A 26534-nucleotide genomic window follows, 5' to 3' on the forward strand; every position below is an offset into this window, starting at 1 on the left:
TATATATATATATACACACACATGCATTACAAGTCAAATCGATTTTTTATTCCTTAGAAACATAACATAATTCTTTTGGAAAGAAGTTTTGGAATTGGATGCATCAACTGTGTCAATACTACATATGCAATATTTTAATTTAGGCTTAGAGGTAAGAAAACAGAAATGAATATTTTGATTATCTCAAAAGATTAAACAAACATACTAGACAAACACTAATTTATACAATGAATAATAAAAAGAAAACAAGATTATTATAAAATATATATAATATGTGCAAAACTCAATATATATATAGACCTATGATTCCCAGAAACCATTCTATTTCCTGGAAGCAAACATAAGCTTATTTAAACCAGTATAGGTAGTTTGACGTTACTCCTGGAAAACAAAGATTGTCAGTACAAGATCCCCCGTAACTTGGAGGACAAGCTGAACACGGTACCCCTACTTTATACGGTGCTTCTCCAATCCAGTTGCCCCTAGAAAGAAGAAGGGGGGGAGGGGAAGGAAAAAGATAGCATTAGTGTTACTTGCCCATTTGAAGACATTTGATGAGCTGTGATCACGTGACCATATGCATTGACATATAACGATCTTTTTGAAAAGTTTGGCATTTTCGAAAGGCACTGAAAGTTATATCCGTTTCTTATTTCTACAGTAACTTATTCTATATCTTTTTCAATATTTTCTCTCTGAGTTAATATTATCTCAATTTAGAGATAAGAAGTGAAGCACCGCAATGAGTGGTGACATAATTAGGCATCTGACACCAGGATTGATGTTCATTCCAGTCACCCCATCTGTCCCCTTCCTGTAGTCGCCTTCTAGAGCACACAGTCAGGCCTTATCCACTTCTCAAAGACTCATGCCTTACACATGCATATATTTCTAAGCTTAGAAATGTTTAAGCGAGAAGCAAGTTGTCATAAGCACAAAAAATAGGTCATACATGTTCACAAGATTTGTTTCTGAAGTTGTAAAATATTTTAGATTCTCAATATTTATAACACGATATATATTCTCTTAGTAAGAATAATGGCTCCTAGGAGGAATTAAATGTGATTCCAAACTTTTTTCCAATATGTAAAGTCATAGCCTTTTTTTTTTTAAGTAATGCTACTCATTTTTTTTTAATAATGAATACATTCAACTGAATTCCTCTGTGTTCTCAACAGTTTTCTTTATCTGTATTGATGACCATGATCAATATAATGTACCAATTCACCATTTAGGATCATTAAAAACAGCCACATTGACTTACTATTATTTGGCTCCTTTAATTATGAAGAAGGTAATAAATATATTTTCAGTAGTATTGCGATTAGTAACTGCAATACTAAGAAATAGCAATATAACCAACAATATGAAGGAAATTAAATGGTCAGGAGAAAATTTGGTGTCAATAATAAAAAGTCAGAGTTGAAGATAAGACAAAAGTAGGTAAGAGGCTAAAATATGAAACAGATGGTTCTCATCTTCTTTAAGACCCAGTAAGACCAAGCAGTGACTTTGAAAATGTTATCTATAAGACATGAAAATATCTGCTTAAATCAGTCAGTTAAAAATTCAGACTTTAGTCTGTGAAATATCTATAAAAGAAAATGTATCTATAAAGATGAAAAATATGCTGATTAACTACCATTTTACAGAATATGATGAGATTCCAAGACTGTCCATGTCTGTTTGGTTTATTCTACAGCCTGTCCCCAAATAAGCTTCCTCAAGCATAATTTTGATAATGTCACCAGCTTACTCAGAAACATTCATGAAGACCCATTCTTTTGTGAGCGTAGCTCAGTCCTTTATCCTAATCTCTCCCATTCTATATTCATAATCTTATTTCCATCTATAACTTTACCCAAAGCTATGAAAGTATATGGATCCAGCCTATGCTATTTTAATTTCACATTTTTCTATTTATTCTATATAACTTTTTGACATCATATATCACATATTTTTAGAAACATAAACTTAGGAATACGATTGTATTATATGTAAAAATTATAAACTTTTACATAAATTACAGATTTTTATTGAATATAGGATAATTATATTCAAGAGTAAATCTGCAAATTGATAAATTTATTAATACTCTTATTTTTATGTCCTATTCCATGTAATTAAATTCTCCCTTTCTTTCCCCTTGAAAAACAATTCTGCTTGAGACAACTTCATACTGGTATTGGAAGAATCATATTCAAATATAAGTCAGAATTTCAAAACTTCTTCATTGCCTAGGTTTCAAAATAATAATTCTTATTACAACAAGTATAGCATATTAGTACACTATCTTAATCTCTTGGACTCATAAAATAATCAACTCTTTCATCAATGGTATTAGAAAATCCTAATCATTGGCCAAAAGCAGAAAAGTTAAATGAATGAAATAAAAATCCCTTTCACCATATGGGTACTACTTGACCTATTTATGTCAGTCAGAAGGGTAAAAGCTTAATGGGAAAATATAAGGTGTGAAACTGAAAATGTCAAACAAATGCAGCTTAATGCTTTTCGTAATGCAAACACATTCTACTTTCCAAATCTTACTGTTGTAATAATTGTGAAGGGGGGACCATCGGGAAATCACTATTTTTCTAACTTTGCAAAAACACTGGCATACTACCATATAAATGAGTAATGCAGTTGTTTGTGAAACATTTTCTCATTCCCTCCCCATACTGGCAATGCTGGAGAAAATCTTTGTTTGGGACTTACTTTGGAAGCCACCAAGAATGTCATAAATCCTTTGCACATTTTGGTATTTACTCCAAATAGAAACAGACTCATGAATAAATACTGCAACCTTTTATCATCTGAAGAGTTCTTGTTATCAAGAAGGCATTTTACCAAATGTTAACACATGCTTATTTATTCTCATACTGTAAAAAATGTTCATAAATATGGCCATATTTTATAATCTTTAATCAATTTTCACAATACATTTTTATGTGTGCCAGAGGATGAAATTACTGAATAATTTTTAATATTGAAATTTAAATCATAGCAAAGCCTCAATTTATAAGTAGTCATAGCATGTAAATTTTCCCTTCTGATAATGAATGCCTCCTTAACCATGTATGGAATTAATAAACTATAATTTTAAATTTTACTCTTAAAGAAGGAAGAAGGGCTTGTTTTGTTTCTCTAGTGAAAAAAGGAAGCCGACATTCCAGTACTGAGAGATGAGACTATTGTGGTGTTGATAAATCCCCTAGAAGATTCTTTTCTGATTCCTTTTTTATAGCTATCAAAAGCCTGGAAGTACAGTGTCTATTCACAATTACCATGACAAGAGAGAGATGGTGAGGAGAATTTAGTGAAGCTCCATACTCAGAATGTTTTGCCTACAGTTTTAGGCCAGAATCCCTTTCCTTGTGGAAAGAAACCTCTCAGCTCATCATTTTCCAGGTAGAAGGGAGTGAGGGAAGATTTCAAGACTACAGGCCATTGTAGTTCAGTCTTACTCATATTAAAATACCCATCAGGCTGAAGATATCTAACAGCATTGAAGATTCCTAGAAGTAGAATGGCACCTAGTACTTACTTTGGGGCATAGTTGCATACCAAATAAACTGCACGACGCCATACAGCTCCCCACACATTCATGTTTTGGCAAGTATGAATTGCACATCCTATCCGATTGGAGGTGGCCCAAACCATCTGTGAAAATAAACCAGTGTACCATTATTGATGTCAGAGCTGAGAAATGCATGGTCACCAAAATACTGAAGAGCATTTTTTTTTTAAGTATGAATCAAAAATTAACAAGACAATTGAAATAACCTGTGTGTAATGTGTGCACATGGGGCCAAAACATCTCATAGGGCATCTGGGGTTGCAGTCCTGGGGATATGGAAAAGCATAGTCTTTCACTTCATCATACCATGGCTTGACCAACTGGAGAATAGAGCGATATCTAGATGTCAAGAAAAACCAGGAGAAGAACAATGAATATAGCACTGGTCATATATAGTGGACTCATGTTCGATTGTAAGTTAATTGTTATTTTACGGATTATTCTTGATGAGTCAAGAGTATACCCACCCCTCACAATTACTACCACCAACTACCATGTTTCCCCGAAAAATAAGACCTAGCCGGACCATTGGCTCTAATGTGGCTTTTGGAGCAAAAATTAATATAAGACCTGGTCTAATTTTAATATAAGACCAGGTATAATATAATAATATAATATAATAATATAATATAATATAACATAATATAATTAATATAATATACTACTGGGTATATAATATAATATAAGACCAGGTCTTATATTAATTTTTGCTCCAAAAGATGCATTAGAACTGATGGTCCGTCTGGGTCTTATTTTCGGGGAAACATGTTAGTAGAAACCACTAGTCCTCCAAGTAGGGCGAACATAAAAATGCCCAGGACTACAGCAAGTGATCCCATAGTTGTTTAAGTATATGTCTGGTTGTTTCAAAAACACAACTGCAAATATTTCAGGAATTATCTTCATCTTGTTCTATCAGTGTCAAAAAATGTCTTCCATCGGAACCTTATACGTGATTAAGAGTTAGATGTGTAAAAGTAGCTACAATCCTAGAACTTAGTGTGTTGTGTTTTTTTTTTTCATTAAACTTGTATCACTTTAATTTTAATAATAGCACACCTGCTTTTCCTTCCTATAATGGGAGAGAATGGGTCTTTGGAACATTGGATGAGACATTCCGTAGTGGTAGGAAAATCATCCGATCACTGGGAAAAACTTTCCCATAGTTGTGTATACTTGCACATGTATAATGTGCATAATACACACACACATATTGGTGTATGCAACTGTGAGAAAGTTGCATACACACAAGAATGGTTTGTGCCACAGTCAAGGGATTGTCTTGTGTTGGAAAAGACAAGATACAGGATATAGCATATGCCTGATCCTTGTAGAGATTCTGTGGCATAAGTGAAGGTTACAGGCTAAGGGAAAGTGTTCCAAGGTGAAAGGGAAAACTGGTCTTATTAGGCTCCTTTAACCAATTAAATAATCCTCGAAGACATCTGAAGCAGTCGTAGGCCAAGCTCCCAGGCCTGATGTAAGTACTCAATAAATAGCTGCTGATACTACTTGAAATTGGTGGCAATCCCCCTTGGTAATGAAGTTGTGTGGAAAAATGGTATCAGTGAAACGGCTTCCTACCTTCCGGTTCGTACAGATAGATTTTGGCCCAAAAATCTCAGTAAGTAAGAAGGTCCATGGTCCCAAATGCAAGTAGCTGCCCAGGCCTCTGCAGATTTTGCAAGATTTTCATCCCAAACCTGTAAAGGGGAAAAAGCCTTCAGCTTTACCAGATTTGCTAGTGAGAAACAAAAAGTAAGAGGAAAGAAATGGTGCTACTGTTCCCTAATGTTGTTTCAATGCTGTTTCCTGAGACTGTTTTAACTAAAAGAAAGCAAACTGAGACCATTGATACTCAGTTCTATAACGCAATATGATTGTACCACAAAAAAACCTTATTGTTTTTACAGTACCATCTAGTTCCAAAGTCCAGACATCACCTTTAGTAAAAGATAGGTTAACAAACATACCCCATCTAGATGTAACCTGGGGACACCTCGTACTGACCACTGAAATTTGAATCCACCAAAGTCAACTGATTTCCCTAGAGGTCATCTTCACAACAAGAAGGAACCATGCTATTAATATAGCTTAAAAACTGATATTTAAATAGTTTATCAAAATTGATAATGTCTAATATTATACTGCAATTTTTAAGGGTCAAACGATATTGTAGTATAATGACTCCCACAGAACTTTCATATTTTATATCATTTGAATCTTTGGTAGTAATGATGATAATATGAGAATTAAACTTTAGTTGGTATGAATTGGAAACAAACTGTGATAAAAAGTAACTTCATTAGGCTATATAAGGCTGCTATAAGAATAAAGTACATTATGATTGAATTAAGTAAGACAAATAGTGATTGTTCTTGAAAAGTAATACTGTTTAAATCCATAGTATTACTGATGTATAATAAATTTTCTGTAATTAAGTAAATTGGGGGATAGAATTTGAAGCAGCCTTAGATTTAGTCTACATTTATATTAGTTACCATATGGATTGACATTCTCATCTCCAAAGCTGCATGGGGAAAACAAGCTGAGCATTTGTGGACCTGGCAATAATAAATCAACTCTAAAATGATAAGCTATTTTCTAGCAACATACAAGATACAAAACACAAAGTAAAGAATATTTGTAATTCTTTTACCTAAGCATAGAAAAAAGTGCTTTTAAAATGTCTCCCTGGTGAAAACATAATTGTGTGAAATACTTATCTGTTGGAAAAAATGATTTTAATTGAGTTATAGTTAAATATCATGACGTTATTTCCTAAATTATTTAAATAATTGCATATTATTCTACCTGGAAAAGAACATGTTCAAATTATGATTACACAGTGGACAGTAGTACATATTAGAAGGTAAAACCTTCTGTGAAGAAGGAAATGACAGTTTTATAATTGCTGAAATTCACATGGAGCTCCACATATGAACGCATATAGATGTCGTTCTACTAGTCTTTGTTTTCCTACTTGTCATAGTCTCCCTTATCTTAATATCACTCTTTTGGTGACTTTCTCCTCCATAAGGTTGTGTGGAGCTGTGGAGGCCTCACCTACATTAGGGTGAAAAACCATGAGTTCACTGTGCAGTACAAGCTTTCAAGCAAACTCATGGGGCTGCTTGAACATAACGCAGAAAAGCATAGGATGATTGGATACATAGATGTATTTAGTATAACAATGTATTTAAGTGAAAGGAAATTAATTCAGTGACTTTGAAATAAAATAAGGAAAAAAAATAATAGATGAATTCATCAAGAGACACTTTCACACTAGGAGGCCCTGGCAGCCACCCTCAAAAGAGATTTGTTAGTTCCTCTGAAGTTGTTTTAAATTAGAAAAACAAAGTCATAGTCCATGAATTGATCTAGAATTATATTAAAATAAACTCACTCACAAAGTTTATACACAATCAGAATTATTTAAAAAGGATCTAGAGTCATTCTCTGGTGACAATGGCCATATCTCCTTTGCCCACGTACAAAGAAAAATTACTAAAGGAGCTATAGCAAAGCACAATCTAAATTATCCAGAATATAATCTGCCCATTTTGTGGATTACATTCAGTGTGACAAAATATTACAAAATACCATTTTAGTAGCTAAGTAATGTTAAATTCAGTATCAAAAGGGATAACCCACATTCTATAATAGTTTGTGAGCTAGTGTCTATTTCTTTATGTGTTTTTTTCTCTGAATTGATATCATGCTCTTTTACAATTATGAAAAAGGGATTTTTGTACTACTTTTTTCATACTTAATTCATAACTCAGTAAAGTAATCATTTGGCATAAATTTTATGAAGTATTACTTCAAACTTTTGTTTGTAAAAGTCTGGGTAAAGTATATCAATAATAAAAAATAAATTTATAATGAAAACCATAGAATCTTAGGACTGAAAGTAAGTTTTAAAAGCATTTTGTTTGGCTGATAGTGAATTTATTATTTATTCTTCCGGTGTTTTTAAATGAAATATGGATTTATGACATATGGATTACAGTTCATCAAATACAAAACATCACAATTAATTTACAAAGGAATTCCAGATTGAATATTATCAACAAATTACGTCTCCTGAAGAGTTCTTAATTATAGTCACTTGAGAAAAAAAGATACATCTAAGTATTATTTACATATTGAAATACAACGAGCACTCAGATCATTAACTGCTACAAACACCTTCTTAGAGTCTTGTCCTGGTCAGGGTGTCAGTACAGCCTGGCACAAATAGCATTGACCTAAAAATAAAAAGGCTTGTGTTCTGACCCTAATTGTACTGCTAAGGTCATTTTCTTTATCTCCCAGTTAACTCAGCTGTAAAATAAGATTGGATGAGGTCATCTCTAAAGTACCTTTGCTCTTCACCTTCTCATGATTTAATATACCTGAGTAGCCCCAGCATCGGAGACAGGAAGACCCATGTTATCTTGGTCTGTGACTTGCACAGTTCTAACCATTGTCATACCCCAGAGAGTCAAACTAGATTCTTTTCAAAATGATTGCAAATGGTTAAGGCAGTTAAGAAGTTAAGAAGCAATTTACCATATGTAATCCTATCTTTATACTCATTCATATATTTAAAAACTAAATATCATGTATGTCAAGAAGATAAGCCAGAAAGTTCATGCAGAGAAGAATCTTACATGAGCACCCTTTGTTGGATATGATGAGAGATTCTGAAGGAAGACAATGCAGTTAGGACTGCCGATGCCTATTTTTTTAGGTGTTCGATGTACGTGTGTCACAATTAAAATCTTGGAGAAGATAGTTGTGGGGGACGAGGAATAACCACTTTTTCTCTCTGTGGTGTTTACTTTTAGGGAACTAGTGGGAGGGATTCTGCCTGTCTCTGTGTCCCTGAAGGAAGACGCTATAGAGCCCGATGGACAGGTCCCACACGACGAGAACAGGTCATGGGTCATTGTGCCTCTCTGTGGAAGACATGAGCGACGGTCCCTTTGATGCCCACCGCAGGGTAAGTCAGAGAATTCTGTACTCTTTCTTGCCTTTTTTGTTCCTGAGCAAGACTCACACCTGTAGAGAGGGGAGGGTTCAGCTTTTGTAGGGAGGTCTGAGTAGGGAAAATATCGATCACGTCTATTGGTAAAGCAGAGATCTGCATTTGTTGTTTCTGTCTTTCTCCCTGGGTTACAACTCCTCGGAAAAGGTGGGTAGGTTGTTTATCCGTTTAATCTCCAGCACTATTGAAATGTATTAATATGATGAGAGGTCTCTGAGGTTTGAAAAAAGCAAACAATGATAACGTTAATAACAATAGAAAATTTCAACCAAAAAAATTGGGGGCTGTAAGGAGTGGCCCAATACGATCTATTCTTTTCTCTCCAGAAGCTCTAAATTGCCATGAATGTTGCCAGTGTAACCATGTAAAAGAATTTTAACAACTTATATAGGTTTATGGAATAAGATGTAATTCGCTAAGCATTTACATTAATATATAAATGTATGAATACTTAATGGACATCTGCCGAATTTCTCTGAGTATCTGTGGCCTTTATTTGAAATTATTTTAATGTGATACCCTACAAATACAGCAACAGAGAAAAGAAGGGCACACGTGCCTTTACTTAACATTCTATGGAATGCCTGGTTAATATGCACCATATTGTTATATTTTGTTGGAAAAACTAAATACCTTATACTTACTTAGCTTCTTATCCGACCAGCTTCGGCATTCTGTATTTCCTCTATACAGATAAGACACTTTGACAGATAATTTAGCTGTAAACGCTTAAAATCTGATCTTGCCTCCTAAAAATGAGGCAAAAATTTAAGAATATAATGCATAGATACGCAGAAATGTTTACAGGACCTAATAGGAATTAGATGCTGTGCTAACAGGAGCATGTAATTTAATTGTGATTAAATTACACAAATCACAAAATAAAGATGGCCTAACACAGTGTCCATGCTAGTGCTAGCATATGCTTGCAGATTTGCCCTCTTGTCCCCCAATGGTTTTCTTCCATTCTTTGCTGTTAAGGGCCATTTAGTTGGTCATCTCATAAATTGATTGATTTAGCGTTGGACTAAACTGTTCACCCTGAGCTGTTCTGCTTGTCAAGTCAGCACCTCGGATATGGCAACCACATGGTTGGACTAAGCCCCAAGCGATAGCCAGAATTCAAACTGTCACTTAGATATCTAAAAGACTTGTGGCTGTCAGAGATAGGAAGGATGGGAAAAGAATACAATTTTCATCAAATTCAGAGGTCTTGAGAACTTGAGCCAAAGAAATACAAAATCGAGTCAAAGAATTTTGCTGCATAGAAGAAGGTTGTTGACTTTCCTAAGTGGGCAGCGGAATTAGAGAATAAGATGGGCCTGCCGGGGATGAGGTCGCTGTATCTGCCGTTTCCATATGTTGGCAGACAGAGTCAGGGAGCACACTGACACCTGAAGCTCCCTTTTAAATCCCACTCGATATCTCTGGATAAGAAAGACAGTCAGACTGAAAGACATCTAAAAATTACTTGGGAATATATGTCCAACATTGAAATGGCAGACTGCCTTTTTTTTTTTTCATCTTTTAATTCCAAACATAAGAATTAAATGTAGAAGTGTTTGAAAGAATCCAATTTAAGGTATTAAAAAGGAACCTCTGCATATTTGACATTATTAAGACTTGTGATGGTTAACAGAATGAGGCCCATTCAAGCCACAGGTTAGCCTTGTAATTTCAGCATAAATATATCAATGAGTCATTATTTATACTTGTGATTTTAAATTGAATTTTATAAGAAACCTTGTTAAATTTCTTAAACAGTGTTGCAAAATTTAGAACTTAAGAGTCACTGTGTTTCTTAGACTTTTAAGACATTTAAATATATGGACATTATTCTCAGTAAATCAATTGAAATACTTTTAACAAATCAAATATATTAAAACTGTAAATGTAGTTTAAGAAATTTAATTGATTAAATTTATTAGTAACAGACATTAAACAAATGTGATTGCCAAAGCTCACTAGATTTATGAATAGAACAAAAGATCCATAAATTGAAGCTAAATTGAGGAAGAACCAGGAATATTACTTTTAAAAACAAAAGTGACCTCTTGAAAAATCTATTATGCACATGGACTCTTCTTTTTTTTTTTTTTTTCACTTTTAAATATTTTCTTTCTAGATATGGAAAAAGACTTAGTATTCTGTACCCTTATAAAACTGTGGTATATTTACTTATTAAAATCCCTGTAATTGTATAAAAGTACCAAATGATTTCAGTATAGAGGACTATGAAAAGTTAAAACTCTGAACGTTTGGTGACCTCATTATTCGTATGAACGCCACTTATTTTATTTTTTATATGCATTTCATTATATTTGCCTTCAATGTTAAATGAAAATATCACACTTTGGATTTTTGGAGACATATTTCTAAACTGGTTATTGGCACGGATGCTATGACAGCAGTGGCTTTGGATACAGTAAGGCATGTGCTGTAGACATTTATTTTCTTGGACATTTTTGTGGCCATTTCTTGTATATTAAGATAAAAAATAAAGTCAATTCAGATAGACAAGTGATAGAGTTTTTTCAAAAATAATTTAGCTGGGACTGTTTGGTCTTTTTCTGGTTTAGATTGAAAAAGAAGTGCTGACTTACAGAAGTGAGAAAGCACCATTAAAAAGAAATTAAGTGATGACAAAATTATTTCCCCCGAGGGCAGCCAAGAGCTTTTAAAACACTTTAAAACCGCTTTAAATCATGGGCATGATTGCGGTTCTGTTTTGAAATTGGTGGGTTTATTCCCATTAGGTAGAAACGCCTGTGAAATGCCAATAAAGGAAACTCAGAGCTGAATATACAAGAGTCAGTGTTGACCAGACCAGGGGGCAGGAGTGAGTAAGACTGGAGACAGATGTGTGTGGTGGACCAGGGCAGAGGAAGAGAAAAGGCCTTCATATGGGTGATTTCTGGCGTTGATTAGATTAATTGCATGATATTAAACTGATTGTACTTTATAAGAGAAGTGGAGAGTTAAAAGAACATGATAAAACAAATTCCCTCAAGCTACAAAAATAACTTAAAATATGGGACCATATTATGTCACAAAATATCAAAGTGGGATCCAAGCATCTCTTAAATGTTTAAAAGACGAGTACCACCTTTCCTGTAGGTGAGAAAGATAAATTTCTATAAAGAGATGGTGTAAAGTGCACTGTTTCAGAGGGAATCATTTCCAACAGCATATATTTATTTAAAAAAACTTCCTTAACCCCTTTTCATCTTCCAATTATTGTGCTATTCTTCTCCTTGTTATAACAATGAAATTCTTTGAGTCGTCTTAACTGAGAATTTCCAATTTTTTTCTTCCATTCTTTTTTGAGCCCCCTCCTCCCCAGGCCGGTTTCCACCCCACCGCCACTCTACCCAACGGCTCTCATCTGTGGTCATTTCCTGATCACCCACCTCCTTGGTCCACCAGCAGCTCCTGGTCTCTGGCTCCTCCTGGACACCCCCCAGGCCTTGGTCTCACACTTGCCTTGTTTTTCTCTGGGTGCTGATTCCCCATGTTTACCCTCCTCATCTCTCCAACCTCAACCTGTTGGAAGGGCTTAGGTCATGCCCACTTCTCTCTCTCTTTCTTTTTCTTTTCTTTTTTGTCTGTATTCACTGCCTACATAACCTCATCCAGTCTCATGGATTGACATACCACGTATACGCTGATGGTATTATCACTCCAAATTATCTCTCTAAACCTCTCAGCTGAATTCCAGACTAAGTTATCCACCCACCTACTTTAACCCTCTACTTAACTGTCCAAAATTGAGCTCCAGATATTCACAACCCTACTCCAGTCCCCACCACTTAACCAGCTAGTCTTGCAGTCTTCTCCTATCAGCGAATGGCATCGCCCATCTGTTAGCTCAGGAGTCACCACATCTGACCCATTGCCTGTTCATATATTACCTACGGTTGTCTTCATGCTACAAAGTCAGAGTTAAGTCATTGCAACATAAACCATAAGGCCTACACAGCTGAATGTATTTACTACCTGACCCTTTAGAGATGTTTACAGGCTGCTGTTGCAGTCGCTCAGGCTATAAATCTCATATTCATCTTCGATGTTTCTGTTTCATAATCTTTATCTGCTCTGTCAGCAAATCTTGTTGATGCTACCTTCAAAATGCTGTATATCCAGAAGATAACCACCAGTGCCACCACCTTGGTCAAACCACTGTCATTTGTTATCTGGATTATTGAAAGGCACTTCAAACTGAGGGAGTGCCTCATATATATAAAGCCTTAATATATGAATTAATAAAGACATGGATAAAAGAAAAACTTCAGAGTTTGGGATAAGAGTATTTAAATCAGACTGGTGCAGAGAAAGTAAAGAACATTTTTCAGTGTTTTAATTCTATGCACAGCTAAATCAGCACTGTGAAACGGTACATCCGTCAAATGCTTTGAAAACGCTGAACACTATGTAAATATAATCAAACTCAAAGGATTGCACTGGGAGGATGGTCTAGTAATCAAGAGAATAAAGTAGGATTGGGTGTAAGATGACAAAATGCAACTGTTGCTTGGTCTCTGGACAGTAATGTGAAGCTAGAAAAAAGAGCGAGAGACTCAGAAATGAGTGGATTGGCCCCATTCAAAGAGGCTACTCCTCTGGAAGCCATTGCTGCTAAGGAGGAAGTGGGCTCAGCATGTCTAGACCTTACCTCTTGTCAGAATTATCTAGAAATCCTGGTGTAGGTGTGAAATGTATCAACTTTTACATGTTGACAAATAATTTTTTAAAATGTGAAGTTCTGGACAGCTCAAACCTATGCAGAGCAAATTAAACATAACCTGCTAATTAGAGTGGTTGATGGGCCTACGGTTTACAGGGTCTGATATAAGGTATTATTATCACCATTACACTTACATAGATATATCATCTTCACTCTTAATATCCATGGATGGTGGCAGGAAAGAGGGACCCTGGAGCTATGTTTATGCCAAACCTCCTTACAATAAACTTATCACATGGGGACCACTGCTTTGTCCTCCATGGTGGAAAACGCAAGAAATGCACATTTCCAGATTAACCAATAGAATCCTAGGTAATTCATTCATCTAGGCAGCCAGTCAATGAATATTTATTGGGCTTCACTGTGACTTCAGCAGTAAGCAAGACTGACGTGGATGCTGCTTTGTAATTCAGAGAAGAGACAGGCAACAAAAACACTAGCAAACAAAAGAAATGAAAAATTGCAAATTATAACGCACTATAGAAATTCATTGTTTTATAATACTTCACATGTATAATGCATGTGACGCATTATTATCATAAAGAAGCTCCAAACGAATCCCGTGCTTTTAAAAGTTGGCTTCTTTTGAAGTGTCCTCCGTCAGTCAAGTACACACGTCACTCCGTGTCGCGTACATCTGTACCTCACCCCCAGGGCTCACAGGTGCTGAATGAATATTCAAGTGAAATTTTGTGATAGTATAGAAATGATCGCTGGAAGAACTCTTCTTCTGGTTTAACCTATTAATTCTCTCAGCACATAGTCTCTTGATAAATAAGCGGATACTTGGCCACAGGATCCTTTCCTCATTTCAGTTTTGTGTCCTGAACCACGACCTGAGATAGTTCTCACAGCACATTTTAGCGTCCGCACCTTGGAAATTACTCCTGGGCCTCCAGGGGAACGTTTGAGAAGGCAGATGCCGGGCCCAACCCTGGACCTACTGGATCAAAATTGCAGAGTTGGGGAGTTGAGTGTGGACCTGGAAAGTGGTTTTGGGCTCTTCTGGGTAACTCTACTTATCTAACGCCTTATTTGGTGTTGTGTCATTCTGATCACAGAACTTGGGGCCACCTCACTCCTCTCTCACCCCTATTCAGCCCTCCTTACCACATCCTCACACTGCCTGACGGACTTAGGAAGGAGGGGACATTTCTGGTACTTAGCGTCGATTAATTTTCACTTAGAAGCACCCATACAGTGTCCTTCCTCTCAGCTCTCACCTGTTATTGATCCAGGGTTTGATAAAAATAAACACCTCACTTCATCAGGAAAGTGTCTCACTGTCACAGACACTGGGGGCCCAACTCTGTGAGGATGTTTGTTCTCTGTATTCACAGAAGACAGAATTATAGTTGAGAGAGGTAGAGAAACTGCCCTGAATGTTGTTCTACAAATAAGCCGACATCATTCATTCTGAGAACAATTCCCGTGAAGGGAACATGTAGTTTGTGGCTACATCGATATGAATATAGACAAAACAGATGGTTTTTGTGGCACTTATGTAGAAATCAGAGGAACTTGAAATGGCTTTGCTAACTGACATATCAGAAGTAACGTGTGGAGGAACTATATACGTAACTTTCTGAAAATCTGAAGTCTTAGAAAAAGGATTAAAAAAATTATAAAGTGAGATAATCCGTTTCCATTATAATCACATCAAACCTGTATTTCAAACACATATATGACCTACGTGTGACTTAGTTCATGAGACTACGATCTCTGTCCACCAAATCTGCCGGCCTCACTAGGATGCAGACAGAAGCAGAGCAAATGGAAGCCATTTCTCTTCAGTACTGTGCACTGGTCAGGTCCGTTGGTTCCAGGAACCTCCCTGTCAGAACAGCACACACATGTTGGAACCCTCCAGGGAAGACATCCAGGTGACAGGCCTTCTTTAATCAGAGTCACACTGCTTCTGGTTCCCAAAATGTGCTCACTGGCACCACTCCCGTGTGTTTGTGTGGCGTTAAGGGGTGAGGGAATTCCTTGCTTCTCTGTTTCCTCAATGACACAGCTCTTACCTTTGCCAGGATTTTCAGAAAGCGGATACCTTTGTGCCGTCTGCCCTGAGAGGCCACCTTGCCGGTACTCTGGCTGCTAGAAGTGGTGTGTATAGGCGTTTAGCACAAAAAGGGCTGAGGCTAAGAAAGAGCTGGGTGACTGGAGGTGGAGGGCCTGAGACATATGCTCAGAGTCTTCAGAGAACAGAAGCACAGTTCTCAGGCAGAACGTTCCTACCTGGGGGCCAAGAGAGACTACAGGGAGCAGGATGTGATTCCACAAGAGAAAATACTTTCTGATGTTCAGTCATGTCCTCAGATGAGGCACATGCAGGAAAATTCCACCGTGCAGGTGTGGAACGCATGAAGGGCAGTGTGTATTGTAGGGTCTTTCAAAGCATGAGCTTTGTTCTCAATAGAACTGCATCCTCGTCATTTTGATTAACTTGCTCTGGGACCTTGGCGCACTCACTTCTGCTCTCCAAGCTTCAGGTCTCCTGTCTCTCAATGAGGGAGCGTGTCCCCATTTCTCGACTGTTGAAGGTTAAATGAGGTAGTGACTGAAGAGCACTTAGCTCAACTCTAGCAGAGCAAGGCTGAGCTTAATGCTTAATGGCAGATATTACTACCGTGTTTCCGTGAAAATAAGACCTAACCGGAAAATAAGCCCTAATGTGTCTTTTGAAGCACAAATTAATATAAGACCCAGTCTTATTTTCCGGGAAACACGGTAGTACAGGGGATTGCAGCCCTAGGATGGTGATGGTGTCAGGGAACCAGAAAGCTGCCTAAAATGGGAAGCAGTGGGAGGTGGCCTTTTTATTATTATTACCAGTTTCAGGTGTGCAAAACAATGTAATAGTTAGACATTTATACCCCTCACATTAAGTACCAGCAAGGTGGCCCTCCCCCAATCTATTGCCCCTCTGACATTGTATACAGCTGTTACAGTTCCACTGACTCTATTCCTTATGCTGTACTCCACATCCTCTGACTATATATATACATATATACATATATATATATGGATATATAATTATAGTTGACATTCAATATTATTCAGCTTCAACTTCAGGTGTACAGTGCAGTGATCAGGCATCTACACTCTCCATGAAGTGGTCTCCCTAATAAGACATGTGCCCATCGGATACCCTATAAAATCTTTACAACATTATTGATAGAGTTCCCCAAACTTTCTTTCATATCCCTGTGGCAATATCGTAGTTACCAATTTGTGCTTTCTAACCCCTCACCTTCTCCCGCATCCCCATCGCCCCTCCCATCTAGCAACCATCCGTTTTTTCCCTCTGTCTCTGAGACTGTTTCTGTTTACTTTGCTCATTTATTCTGTTCCCATCTGTAGATGACTGGATTGAGGTGGCCTTTTGATCACTTTATCTGGCAGCCTGAAGTTTAAGACACATCAAGCTTTAATCTCCACCAAGTATGCAATCAGATAAAGTGAAAGCAGATAAACCCTAAAGCAACTAAATAATCAGAAACAGAATTGTGTATAGATAACAAGGAGTTTGTTTCCAGGGAACATAACATCAGACAGTGGAAGATAAAAATTAGAGAACATTTTAGAAGGTTTACAACTTATTAATTCCACGACTTAAATCCCTCTTTCACATATGTTTTATCTTTAAATTTGAAGACCATTGATGGGTGGAGTCTGTCACCTCTCCGGAGAAATATAATGCCCATCAACTATCATTTAAGGCTGGAATCATCAGCCAGAATGACAGTTTCACGTGTGGTTAATTTTTTTTTTAATGTTACAATAATCTAAAAACTGATTCTTGATTGCTAAACTCTCCTGTGATACACATACACACATCATATCCTGGTGACACGCCATTGGCGACTCCGTCAGAAGAATTTGAATGCCTTTCCGCCTACCTACTGCCTACTGAAAACATGATCTCCCCGGAATGCAGATGCAAATTCGATAGAATGTCCATATTTAATAAAATAAGAATTTGATGCACTTGTTAGGAGGAAAAACTATGTGCCCTTAAGTAACATTTTTGGACTGTTTCAGTTTGGAGTATGTGGTGTGAAATTTTAAGAGTCATGAAAAGTTTAGTCTGAAAACACAACTTGCATTGGGCATTGTTTCATATGAGTGTCAAAAAAAAATGCTTGGTACCTGATTTTAGACACAATGGGTAACGTGCTCTGGAAACATTTGAATCCCATCCCTCCAAACCTCACTCTAGGATGTATTTTGTGCCAAACATGTTTTCTTGACCATTTTAAGCTGTTAGTCTTTCTCCTCCCTGCCGCCCTCCCTCACCATTCTGCAGAAAGTCTCATGGACAGTGAAGCATCTCAAGTTCAGAACTATTTATTTAATGGCCACTGACTGACTCGTAAATGGTTTTCAAACATACTAAACTCCAGGCTGGACACCAGGCCAGCCAGACGGGTCGACTTCTTTTTTTCTGGAGCCTTTTGATTCGTTTCCAGAAAAACCTGACTCTGAATGTGTCAGAAGGACTAGATAGGCCTGGTTCTATTTAGGCCCCTGAAACAGATTTGCATTCATGTCAATGTAAGCCTCAGCACTTATTCTAAAACAAACAAACAAACAAAATACATGAAACCTCCTTGCAAAAATTCTTGAGTAGATTGCCAGACATAAAATCATCCATTCATAGTGTCTCCGTGACACTACTCTACTCCTATTTTGCAAAGGGCTCCATTTGGATGACCAAAGCATATTCCCATCCGAAGTTCTTTGTAGTCAAAGAATGTCCCCTCCCACACACTAGCTACGTTTTTCCACCTCTGTAGATGTGTACCCTGGATGGTAAACCTGCAGCCACTCACAGGCTCCCTAAAAGCTGCTTCGTATTTTGTGTTCTCCAGCTCAGAGAAACCCAGCTGTCCTAGACAAAAATGAAGGTGTCCTCCTTCACTGCCTCGTCCTATAACTCCTCATTCCACTTCATTATATAAATCACTTACTCCGATTGATTTGACCCCTAAAGTGACTTTGTCACATCCCTATAGCCTTACCCTTTATTGAGGCTTCAGTTACCTCTCACCCAGACTCACAAAGTAAAATAACTGCCTCTGGACTGTGCCCTCTGCCTTGATTTCTGCGTCTCTCTGAGCCCTTCCTCGTCCCATAGCCAGAATGACCTTTCTGAAATGCAAATTAATTATATAACTTCTCTGCTTAAAATGTTTAAGAATTTCCTTTGGTCTTAGAATAAAACACAACAAGCGTCTTTACGCCTTCCCCAGCCTCATCAAACGTCACTTTTTCCTTAATACACTCCATCCAAGCCACGTTGATTTTCTTTTAATTTATTTTCAGTTACAATTGACAGTCAATATTATTTTGTATCTGTTTCAGGTGTACAGCATAGCAGTTAGACATTTATATAATTTACGAAGTGATTCCCCTGATTAGTCCAGTTCCCCTCTGGCACACTGATGTTTTATCCTTGCCTTCATGCAAGATGCATCTTCTTGGAACACCCTCTCACTCCTACTATACAGTGCCCCTTTCCTTAACTTCGTATAACTTCTATTTATTTGTCATATTTAATATTTGAAGTCATTTTCTTCTAGAAGCCTTCCCTGCCTCTCTACCCCAAGCCCACGTCTGGGCTAGGTATCCCCATGTGATACCAAAGCACCATGTATTTATTCTGCTTTAGCCCACTTACTTGTCTGTCTACAGTGCCTCCTAATGAAGGTTTTCTCTCTTCTCCCCACTCGATCCTCTCAGCACAGTAACAGGCATATGAATAGATACTGTGGAATGAGTGATTGAATTTTCAATGGCACTTGCCCCGCAGAGAGCCATAACCACTTGCTTTTTACATGGATGCCCAGAAGAAATGAAAAGACTTCATTCAATCGTTCCACGGATATTTACTGCGTATTCTCTATGGAACAGATATGATACTATGTTCTACAATACTCAGCAGCAATACGATAAAATTCTTTTTCTGCACTGTCGTATGTGGTCAAACATCAAACATCATTTGCCACCAAAACAGCAGTGTTTGAAAATTAGGAGATAAGGTCGCCCTACTTGTGGCCTCTGTGTGATTGGTTCACAGCTTTTCTCTGGACCGTCAAACAGTGACGTTCTGAACCACATCTTGTTCGTGCTTTTACATTTGCACTTCTTAGAGCCTGTATTCAAAATAGTCACAAACAAAATGTTCTTCACCTTCGGCCAGCTCCACACATGGAGAGCTGAACATTCTTACATAATACTAAGCGATACTAAGTAAGCAACCGGCACCTTGAAAGCAAATTGTACAAAACGTGCCCGGTCTCCACTTAAAGCCAAGACACTTAAAAGGTTCTCCATCTAGAACAGGAATGCAGTTCCGAGTGTGCTGGATAAATTCCTTCCTGTCAGCAGTCTCTCACTTCCCCAGGGAGGCTCTCTACTGGCTGTGAAAGCATTCATTGAGAGGATTTAGGTTAGACACACCAAATTTCTCATGTTTATTACAAGAAAATTGAGTTATCCTTCCCAAGTGAGAGGAAATGTGCCATCTGAGACAATACATGGTTTTATTGTTTTACAAAATAACGAGGATGAATGTCACAAGTATTTAGTCAATTATTGAATAAAGGAAAAAAGTAGTTTGCATTATCTACGTTCTTTTCCACATGAAGCCCAAATAAGCGAAATCAGCATTTTTCATTTTCCCCAAGTCATAAGTTATTGTAGGCAAATAGTTTATTGGCTATTTCTGAGGGTGAATTAATCTATTCTCCATTCATTCATGCGAATCATAACTTCCTGTTATGTTACTACCTGCTGTGACTGGGTAACTAGTCTTTTTCTCTTTTCCAAAAATGCACAGGAAGCCATATTCCTTCAGCTCTGCCAATAACATTTTCGGGCACCAAACAAATGAAATAGGCTGTCTTCTTAATATATCTATTTTGGCTTCTTGAAATGACATTACACCTTTTCTTTTCCATGTTAAGTCATCCAGTTAATATCCATCCGTGTCGTCACGCTGCCCCTCCCTGCCTTTCCACCATCCTGCACCATCTGGGAAGCCCGCTATCTCACGCACTGCACTCACTCAGTGGGCCATACCTGTCACTGTGTGTAGATGTCGGTGCCTAGCTCCCCCCACCTCTGCCTAAAGGAAGTGCACCGCTGACTCACTGCCAATCTAAACGCCTGTCGCTTTCACTACCAATCTAAATTCCATCAATCGCCAGGGTCATCTTTCTAAAATGCACCTCTGACCCTGCTCTGAAGCCTCCACAGCCTCCCTAATACTTTTGTATTAAGTGATCCTCCGTCTTTTCTCAGCCTCCTCAGAAACATGGCTACCACCTTGAACTTTTCCTCTCTCCTGGCGGTTTTGTTCATGCCCTGCTTTACCTACCACAACAGCCAACCCTGCCCCTTCCTATCTATCTCAAAAGTCTCTCGTCCAAGGAGCCTTGCAGGATTTTGCCAACTAGAGATTATCACTTCTTTCTTTGACATCTCCATGGTATTTATCTGGACTCTTTTATGACATCAGTCTTGTGCAGCCGTATGTTATACTGATTTATATGCTCAGTGGGTTTCTCTTCCTGTTATTTTTTATTTTCCTGTTTTGTTTACACTTTACAGACAAAGATTTCTGTAATCTCTGGATATCATCTGCTCATGAAGGGACTTTATTTTTTTTTTAAATCAATTCAGTCAATCGACTTGGATTCAGAAACTATCCTACAAGTTTTACTCCATGTGTGAGTCTCACAATTTCATTCTTTTGGGGATAATTCTTATTCTAAGAAACTAGTGTGGTTTGTGGTTTAGAGTCATGGTTTAAGCTGCCCTTAGCAAGAATGAAAACCAGCTGGTGTCCAAGGAGCTCTGGAAATTTGTCAATAAACTAATTGTAGCACAGAAGCCAAGAGTAAAGAAGTGTGTCTTGCATATCTTAATCTCTATCTATATTATTACTTTTTTTGAATTTATATAAAACTTTTTTTTATTTTGGGTGCATGGGATAAAATATGATTATAAATGATGAGAAAACTTCTATTAAAATGTAAATAATGCAGTCAGCCCTCGTTATCCATGGGGAATTTGTTCCAAGACCCCCATGGACAGATACTAAAATCTGTGGATGCTCAAGTCCGTTATATAAAATGACGTCGTATTTGTGTATCACCTACGCACATGCACCCATATGCTTTAAATCATCTCTAGATTACTTATAATACCTCATACAACGTAAGTGCTATGTATATAGTTGCTATACTGTATTGTTTAGAAAATAATGACAAGAAAGAAAAAGTCCGTACATCATAGGTCTGACTACAGAGCACACATCAGCAACAACATAACATTTTTCTTTTTTCAAATAATTTTGATCTGTGATTGGTTGAATCCGCAGATGAAGAAGAACCTGCAGTTGTGGAGGGCCAACTGTAATACGGAACTTGATGCTACTTATAAATATATAACAATTCATAGAGGATTTCAACTGAACTCATCAAATAATGGTAGATCACTGTCTATAGGCAAGAAATTGCCCAAGAAAATAGTGATACAAAGATGAATAAACAAAGACTTAGCACCTTGAAAGTTTAAAATTGGAAAGTTTGCAAGGAATATACAAATAATTATAAATCAAGTTCTGTTATGGGGAGAGCTGTATGATAGACCTACTAGGTGCTTCAAAAGACGGAGAAATTACGGTTGGGATTATAAAAAATATAAATAAAGGACACAACTTTCTGATTAAAACTTGAAGGGTAGGATTATAAGTAATGGAAGGCATTAAGGAGGGAACATTAGAAAGAGAGGAAATGTCATCAGAAAAAGTTCAGAGAGAAAAGTTGGGGATGAGAGGGATTGCAGATAAGGCTGGTGCTATCAGGAACAGACCTGAGCTGAAGACCGGCTTCCATGAGGCTTCACGGTGATATCACTTGGTGATGGGAATAATTTAAACACGTGGCTGGTGGCCGTAGGGACCGACACGCCCCAAGGTTTTGAGTTACATAGTAGAGGTTAGGAACTGAACTCATTTTCAAATTGCTCACCATCCAAATCAATGTTGAACAAGTTAAAAATAAAGGTCACCATGTTTAATCGAGATCTATAATTTTTACCTGGCCTAGAGATTGCAGTCACATCTGACCTACGAGCTACCTATTATGTAATATATTATCCTCAGTGTTTCTCTGAGGGAGCCAATGAATTATTTTAATTGGTCAGTTTACTCAGCCCCCTATGATTTCACTAAATTGAGCCTATTTTTCTAACTGAATTAATTTTGTCCTCCTCGGGGCCTTGCCTTGTGCTTCCCTCTGCCTGTAATGGTCTCTCCTCATGTACCAGCCTGGCTCGCTCTCTCACCTCTCTCCACGACCCTCTCACTGAGCAAGTCCCAGACCAACTTATTAAATTTCACAACCTCACCACAACCTGCTTTGTTTTTCTTCAGAACCTTATTAACTTCTAAAGTACTGTGTAATCTATTTATGTATCTTGTTTACTGTCTGCTTCCACACCCAGATGGCCAGAGTGTATTTTGTTGGCGCTTAGACAAGTGCCTAACGTATGGTAAATGCTCAGTAAATGTCAGATGAATGAATACATATGCCAATGAACTAACGGCATGCAGTGTTTCCATGATAATTTGAGACACTCGTATGTTACTTTATAGAACTTAGTGTCCTAACAGCTGCGGTTGCTCCTTACCCTTCATGAAGTTAACACAGACTTATAAAGCATCTACTATATCACCAGCACACTGTTTCTGGTTCTTACAAAATAAATCATATGCAATAGCTACTATGTTTGAAAAAGCAGATGAGAGGGGAAGGACAAATAGAACATGAATACAATAGGATTTCAACTGGCATTTGAAAGAAGGAAACAAGATATTCTGACATCTCCGGGGGTTTCCAACAATGGGACATTTGCTAGTTCTTGCAAAAGAAAAGATCCTCCCAAAAGAAGCGTGGGCTTTAAAATTACACAGGCCGAAAGTCTAATCCCATCGATCCTGTTCCATATGATAATAATCCATACACCTTGGCCTAGCGCTTTACCTCTCTAGGTCTGAGTGATCTCACTTGTAAAATGCAGATCCCAGTCTTAACCTCATAGGGGAAATGTAAGCTATTAAATGAGCATTTGTGGAAACAATTAGCCAAGTCCTTGGCACAGAGATGCAATTAAATAAAGGCATGTGGAATGAATTAATTCTTGATCAGAGGGGAAAGATAACTAGGAAAATGTGGCTTTTTTCCATCTATTTCTACTGGGTTGTACCCCACCTACGCCTCTACTCCAGGTGACCCCTCTTCCCTCAACATCATTAAAACAGTGTATCGCGTTATATATCGATTGGTGGTTATGCAAGCTATCACTCCCACGGGACAGATAAGAGAGCTGAGTCTCAAGACCTTATGGAACTTACGCAAGGCCACAGAGGAAGCAGCAGACTTAGGACTGCAGCCCAGATGAGCTTGTCTCCAAAGCTGGTGCAGTTGTCTCGATTCTCACCTTAGTCTCAGGGGTGCGATCGCCTCCAGGAAGCAGTTCCTAAACCCGCAATCTGGACATTATACCTTTCTGAGCTTACAGAGAATCTTACGCACACTTCTCTCATGATTTTTGGTAATTTTGGAAACGTATTTGTTCCTCTTCTTTCTATGTCTGTGCATCACCTAGAAACACCTTTTCAATGTGTGTAATTGTTTCTGCTTTTAGATCTTGACTAGGTTTTCACTGGGCACCTTTCACAGAAGTTTCCAGAAACCCGTCGAAGCTCATGTTTATTGAACATCTATTTTGCTGTAGGCTCTGCTCTGATTGCTCTGCCACTCAACTCAGGCGTTCCTCATGACAACTCTATGTGGCGGATGCTCCCTTTATCCTCATTTTATAGGTGATGAAAATGAAACGCAATAACGTAATGCATTCACTCAGCTTAAATTCTAGAACTGGGGTGTGAACCCAAACATTCAGATTTCAGAGTTCAAATTGTTAATTATATGACTACGGTGCCCCTCATACACCATTTTTCCTTTCCTCTGATTGCATTTTCTTTTCCTTTCTTTAAAAAGTCCTGGCAAAGTGCATTTTTATAGAGACTAAATTATGCTTCTGTGGACTATGATTCTCCTATGTTTGGCAAGTATTTAGTTTTCCTGGGACACTGATATCGGCATTTAGTCAAACTTAAAAAACTTATTTGAGTAAAATAGATGAATTTATAATCTGATAGAAATCCCACAATTTCAGGTCAGTACTTGGGAAAAGTTGTTAGTGGCACCCCCACCCCCCGCCCCACCTTGGAAATCCCATCCTGGTGGTCCTCCCTGCCTGAAATAGTCTCCCCGCTGTGCTCTGGGAAGGCACTGGAATTTAAAACATAACCTTGCATAAATTCAAAACCCAAAAGAAAGAAACTTGAAAAAGACATCTATCCTTTCAACACCAACTTTTTTCCCCCCTTTAACTCTCTAAGTAACATGATTTAAACACAGAGCCTATTTTTAAGAGAGAGCGAAGAATGTTGGAACAGCATCCACATGTACTGGCTGCCCTGTGATCTGAGCGACAAGCCCTAAATCACCAGGAGAAGCAAGTCAGCATGTTCTTGGAGGATACAAACAGACCAGCGTCAGAAAGAGCTTTACCCAAGAGAGGGAGCAGACACCGACCCAGAGAATAGATCGTGCCCGTGAAACCTATAATTTGAAAAAACATGATGTTCAAGAAATGTTTTACCTGATAGATACAACTGTGACATAAACAAAGCACAGAAAATGTCCCATGTGAATTTTTTTTTTAAAATGTGGACCTTCCAAATGTAATCAGTCAACATACCCCACTCTTTATCTGTGTTTCTTGTGTAAGACCTGAGTCATCGATCGTTATGGACTCACAAAAGGTACTAAGACTCCCTCCCCGCACCCTTTAATTGTATGATGGAACCACTGCTTAAGTTTACCAGGCACGTAAGAACCTTTCTAAGTTCAAATGGGTAAAAAGCCCCCGCACCTTATATCTCCTATACAAACACCCTTTAGGTTCTTGTAACAGACAATTTAAATAAAGCATTCTCGCTCTAAACTTAAAGAAAACAAGTTCCTCTTACCATATATTCCATGTTTGCTGCCGGTGGGAACACTTTGCCCCGGACCTGGTTATGGTAGTCAAGAATGGCGATCATATCATTTTGCGAAATGTAGCGCTTCCGCCTGGCTTTGGGGACGTCCGCAGAGTCTAGCTGTGCTGTTAGAGTTGCTTCAATATCAGTGAAATTATTGGTTGGCGAGGATGAGTCAGTGGAATTGAGTAAGACGACAGTGCTTGCTTCACAGAGAAGGGAGACCAGGAGAACACTGCTGACAGCAGAGAGTGCTGGCATTGTGAGGGGTGGACGAGAGGCCACCAAGGTCACTTTGCTTTAAATCAGAAAGGTAGAGTTAGGGTCCATGAAAGGGAGGGGGAAAAAAATAGGGCCAGAGAGTATGGATTTACAGGTCACTATGTGGGAGCATTGTTGGATTTGATTTTCTCTAAAAAGAAAATTCCAAGCACATGTTGAACTCTCAAACCTAGAAGGCTACCTGGAGTAGCGTCTTTACATTTTGCTTGGCATTCTAAGGCAGATTCCTAAGAGGAATTTCCTACAGCTACAGAAGAAGTCACAGCCTGACTACTAACCCTGAAATGAATGTGAGTCACTTGCCCCAAATGCCTGGACCACAGAATGCATTATTGCACATTTGTTTTCAGAGGGAAATCTTTAGGAACTGCAATTCCTCTTGAGAATGAAGAGGAAAACTGCATCACAGGTAACAACAGAGAATGTGCTGATAATGTCTCCCAGACAGATAGGGACACCAAATGATAGAACACATACAAAAAAAGTCATAATAATCCAATCTCGTTTCTAAAAAAAAAAAGAAGTGAGCTACTTTAAAATCAATGCATGCAAAATAAACGTGTTGAACTAAACAGCTTACCTCTGCACAATGCCAAAATGAGTATTTTGTTCTTCCACAAATTTAAAGTTCTTTGCTAGGTTGTAGTATAAACTCTTGTAAGAGGAGTGTGTCTTATTACAAACTCTCAGAGAGCAAAAGTCTGCAAGGTTTGAATGCTGCTGGCTACAGGAGCAGCTAACAGCTTTTATATGTCACAGTCAGCAACGT

At 38.0% G+C, this 26534-nt stretch overlaps 1 protein-coding gene across 1 annotated transcript; it reads right to left on the reverse strand.

Annotated features, from left to right (window-relative positions):
• On the reverse strand, positions 1 to 26534 carry PI15 (peptidase inhibitor 15). Its single transcript, XM_019725234.2, has 6 exons — positions 26346 to 26534; positions 25472 to 25781; positions 5165 to 5283; positions 3787 to 3919; positions 3548 to 3663; positions 1 to 482 (listed from the first exon to the last, which is right to left on the reverse strand). Exons 2-6 carry the CDS (start codon positions 25742 to 25744, stop codon positions 347 to 349), a joined length of 777 nt encoding a protein of 258 aa, XP_019580793.1. The 5' UTR covers positions 25745 to 25781; positions 26346 to 26534; the 3' UTR covers positions 1 to 346.

Source organism: Rhinolophus sinicus, linkage group LG14 (assembly GCF_036562045.2).
Source record: "Rhinolophus sinicus isolate RSC01 linkage group LG14, ASM3656204v1, whole genome shotgun sequence".
NCBI lineage: Eukaryota > Metazoa > Chordata > Mammalia > Chiroptera > Rhinolophidae > Rhinolophus > Rhinolophus sinicus.

Bases quoted from the DNA above. Each gene is read 5' to 3' on its own strand.
- PI15 (XM_019725234.2), bottom strand. From the start codon at position 25,744: ATGCCAGCACTCTCTGCTGTCAGCAGTGTTCTCCTGGTCTCCCTTCTC. The intron at 3,920-5,164 runs GTAGGAAGCCGT...CTTGACATCTAG, and splicing joins CTATCTGTACGAACCGGAAG to ATATCGCTCTATTCTCCAGT. The intron at 3,664-3,786 runs GTTATTTCAATT...TTATTTTCACAG, and splicing joins TGTGCACACATTACACACAG to ATGGTTTGGGCCACCTCCAA.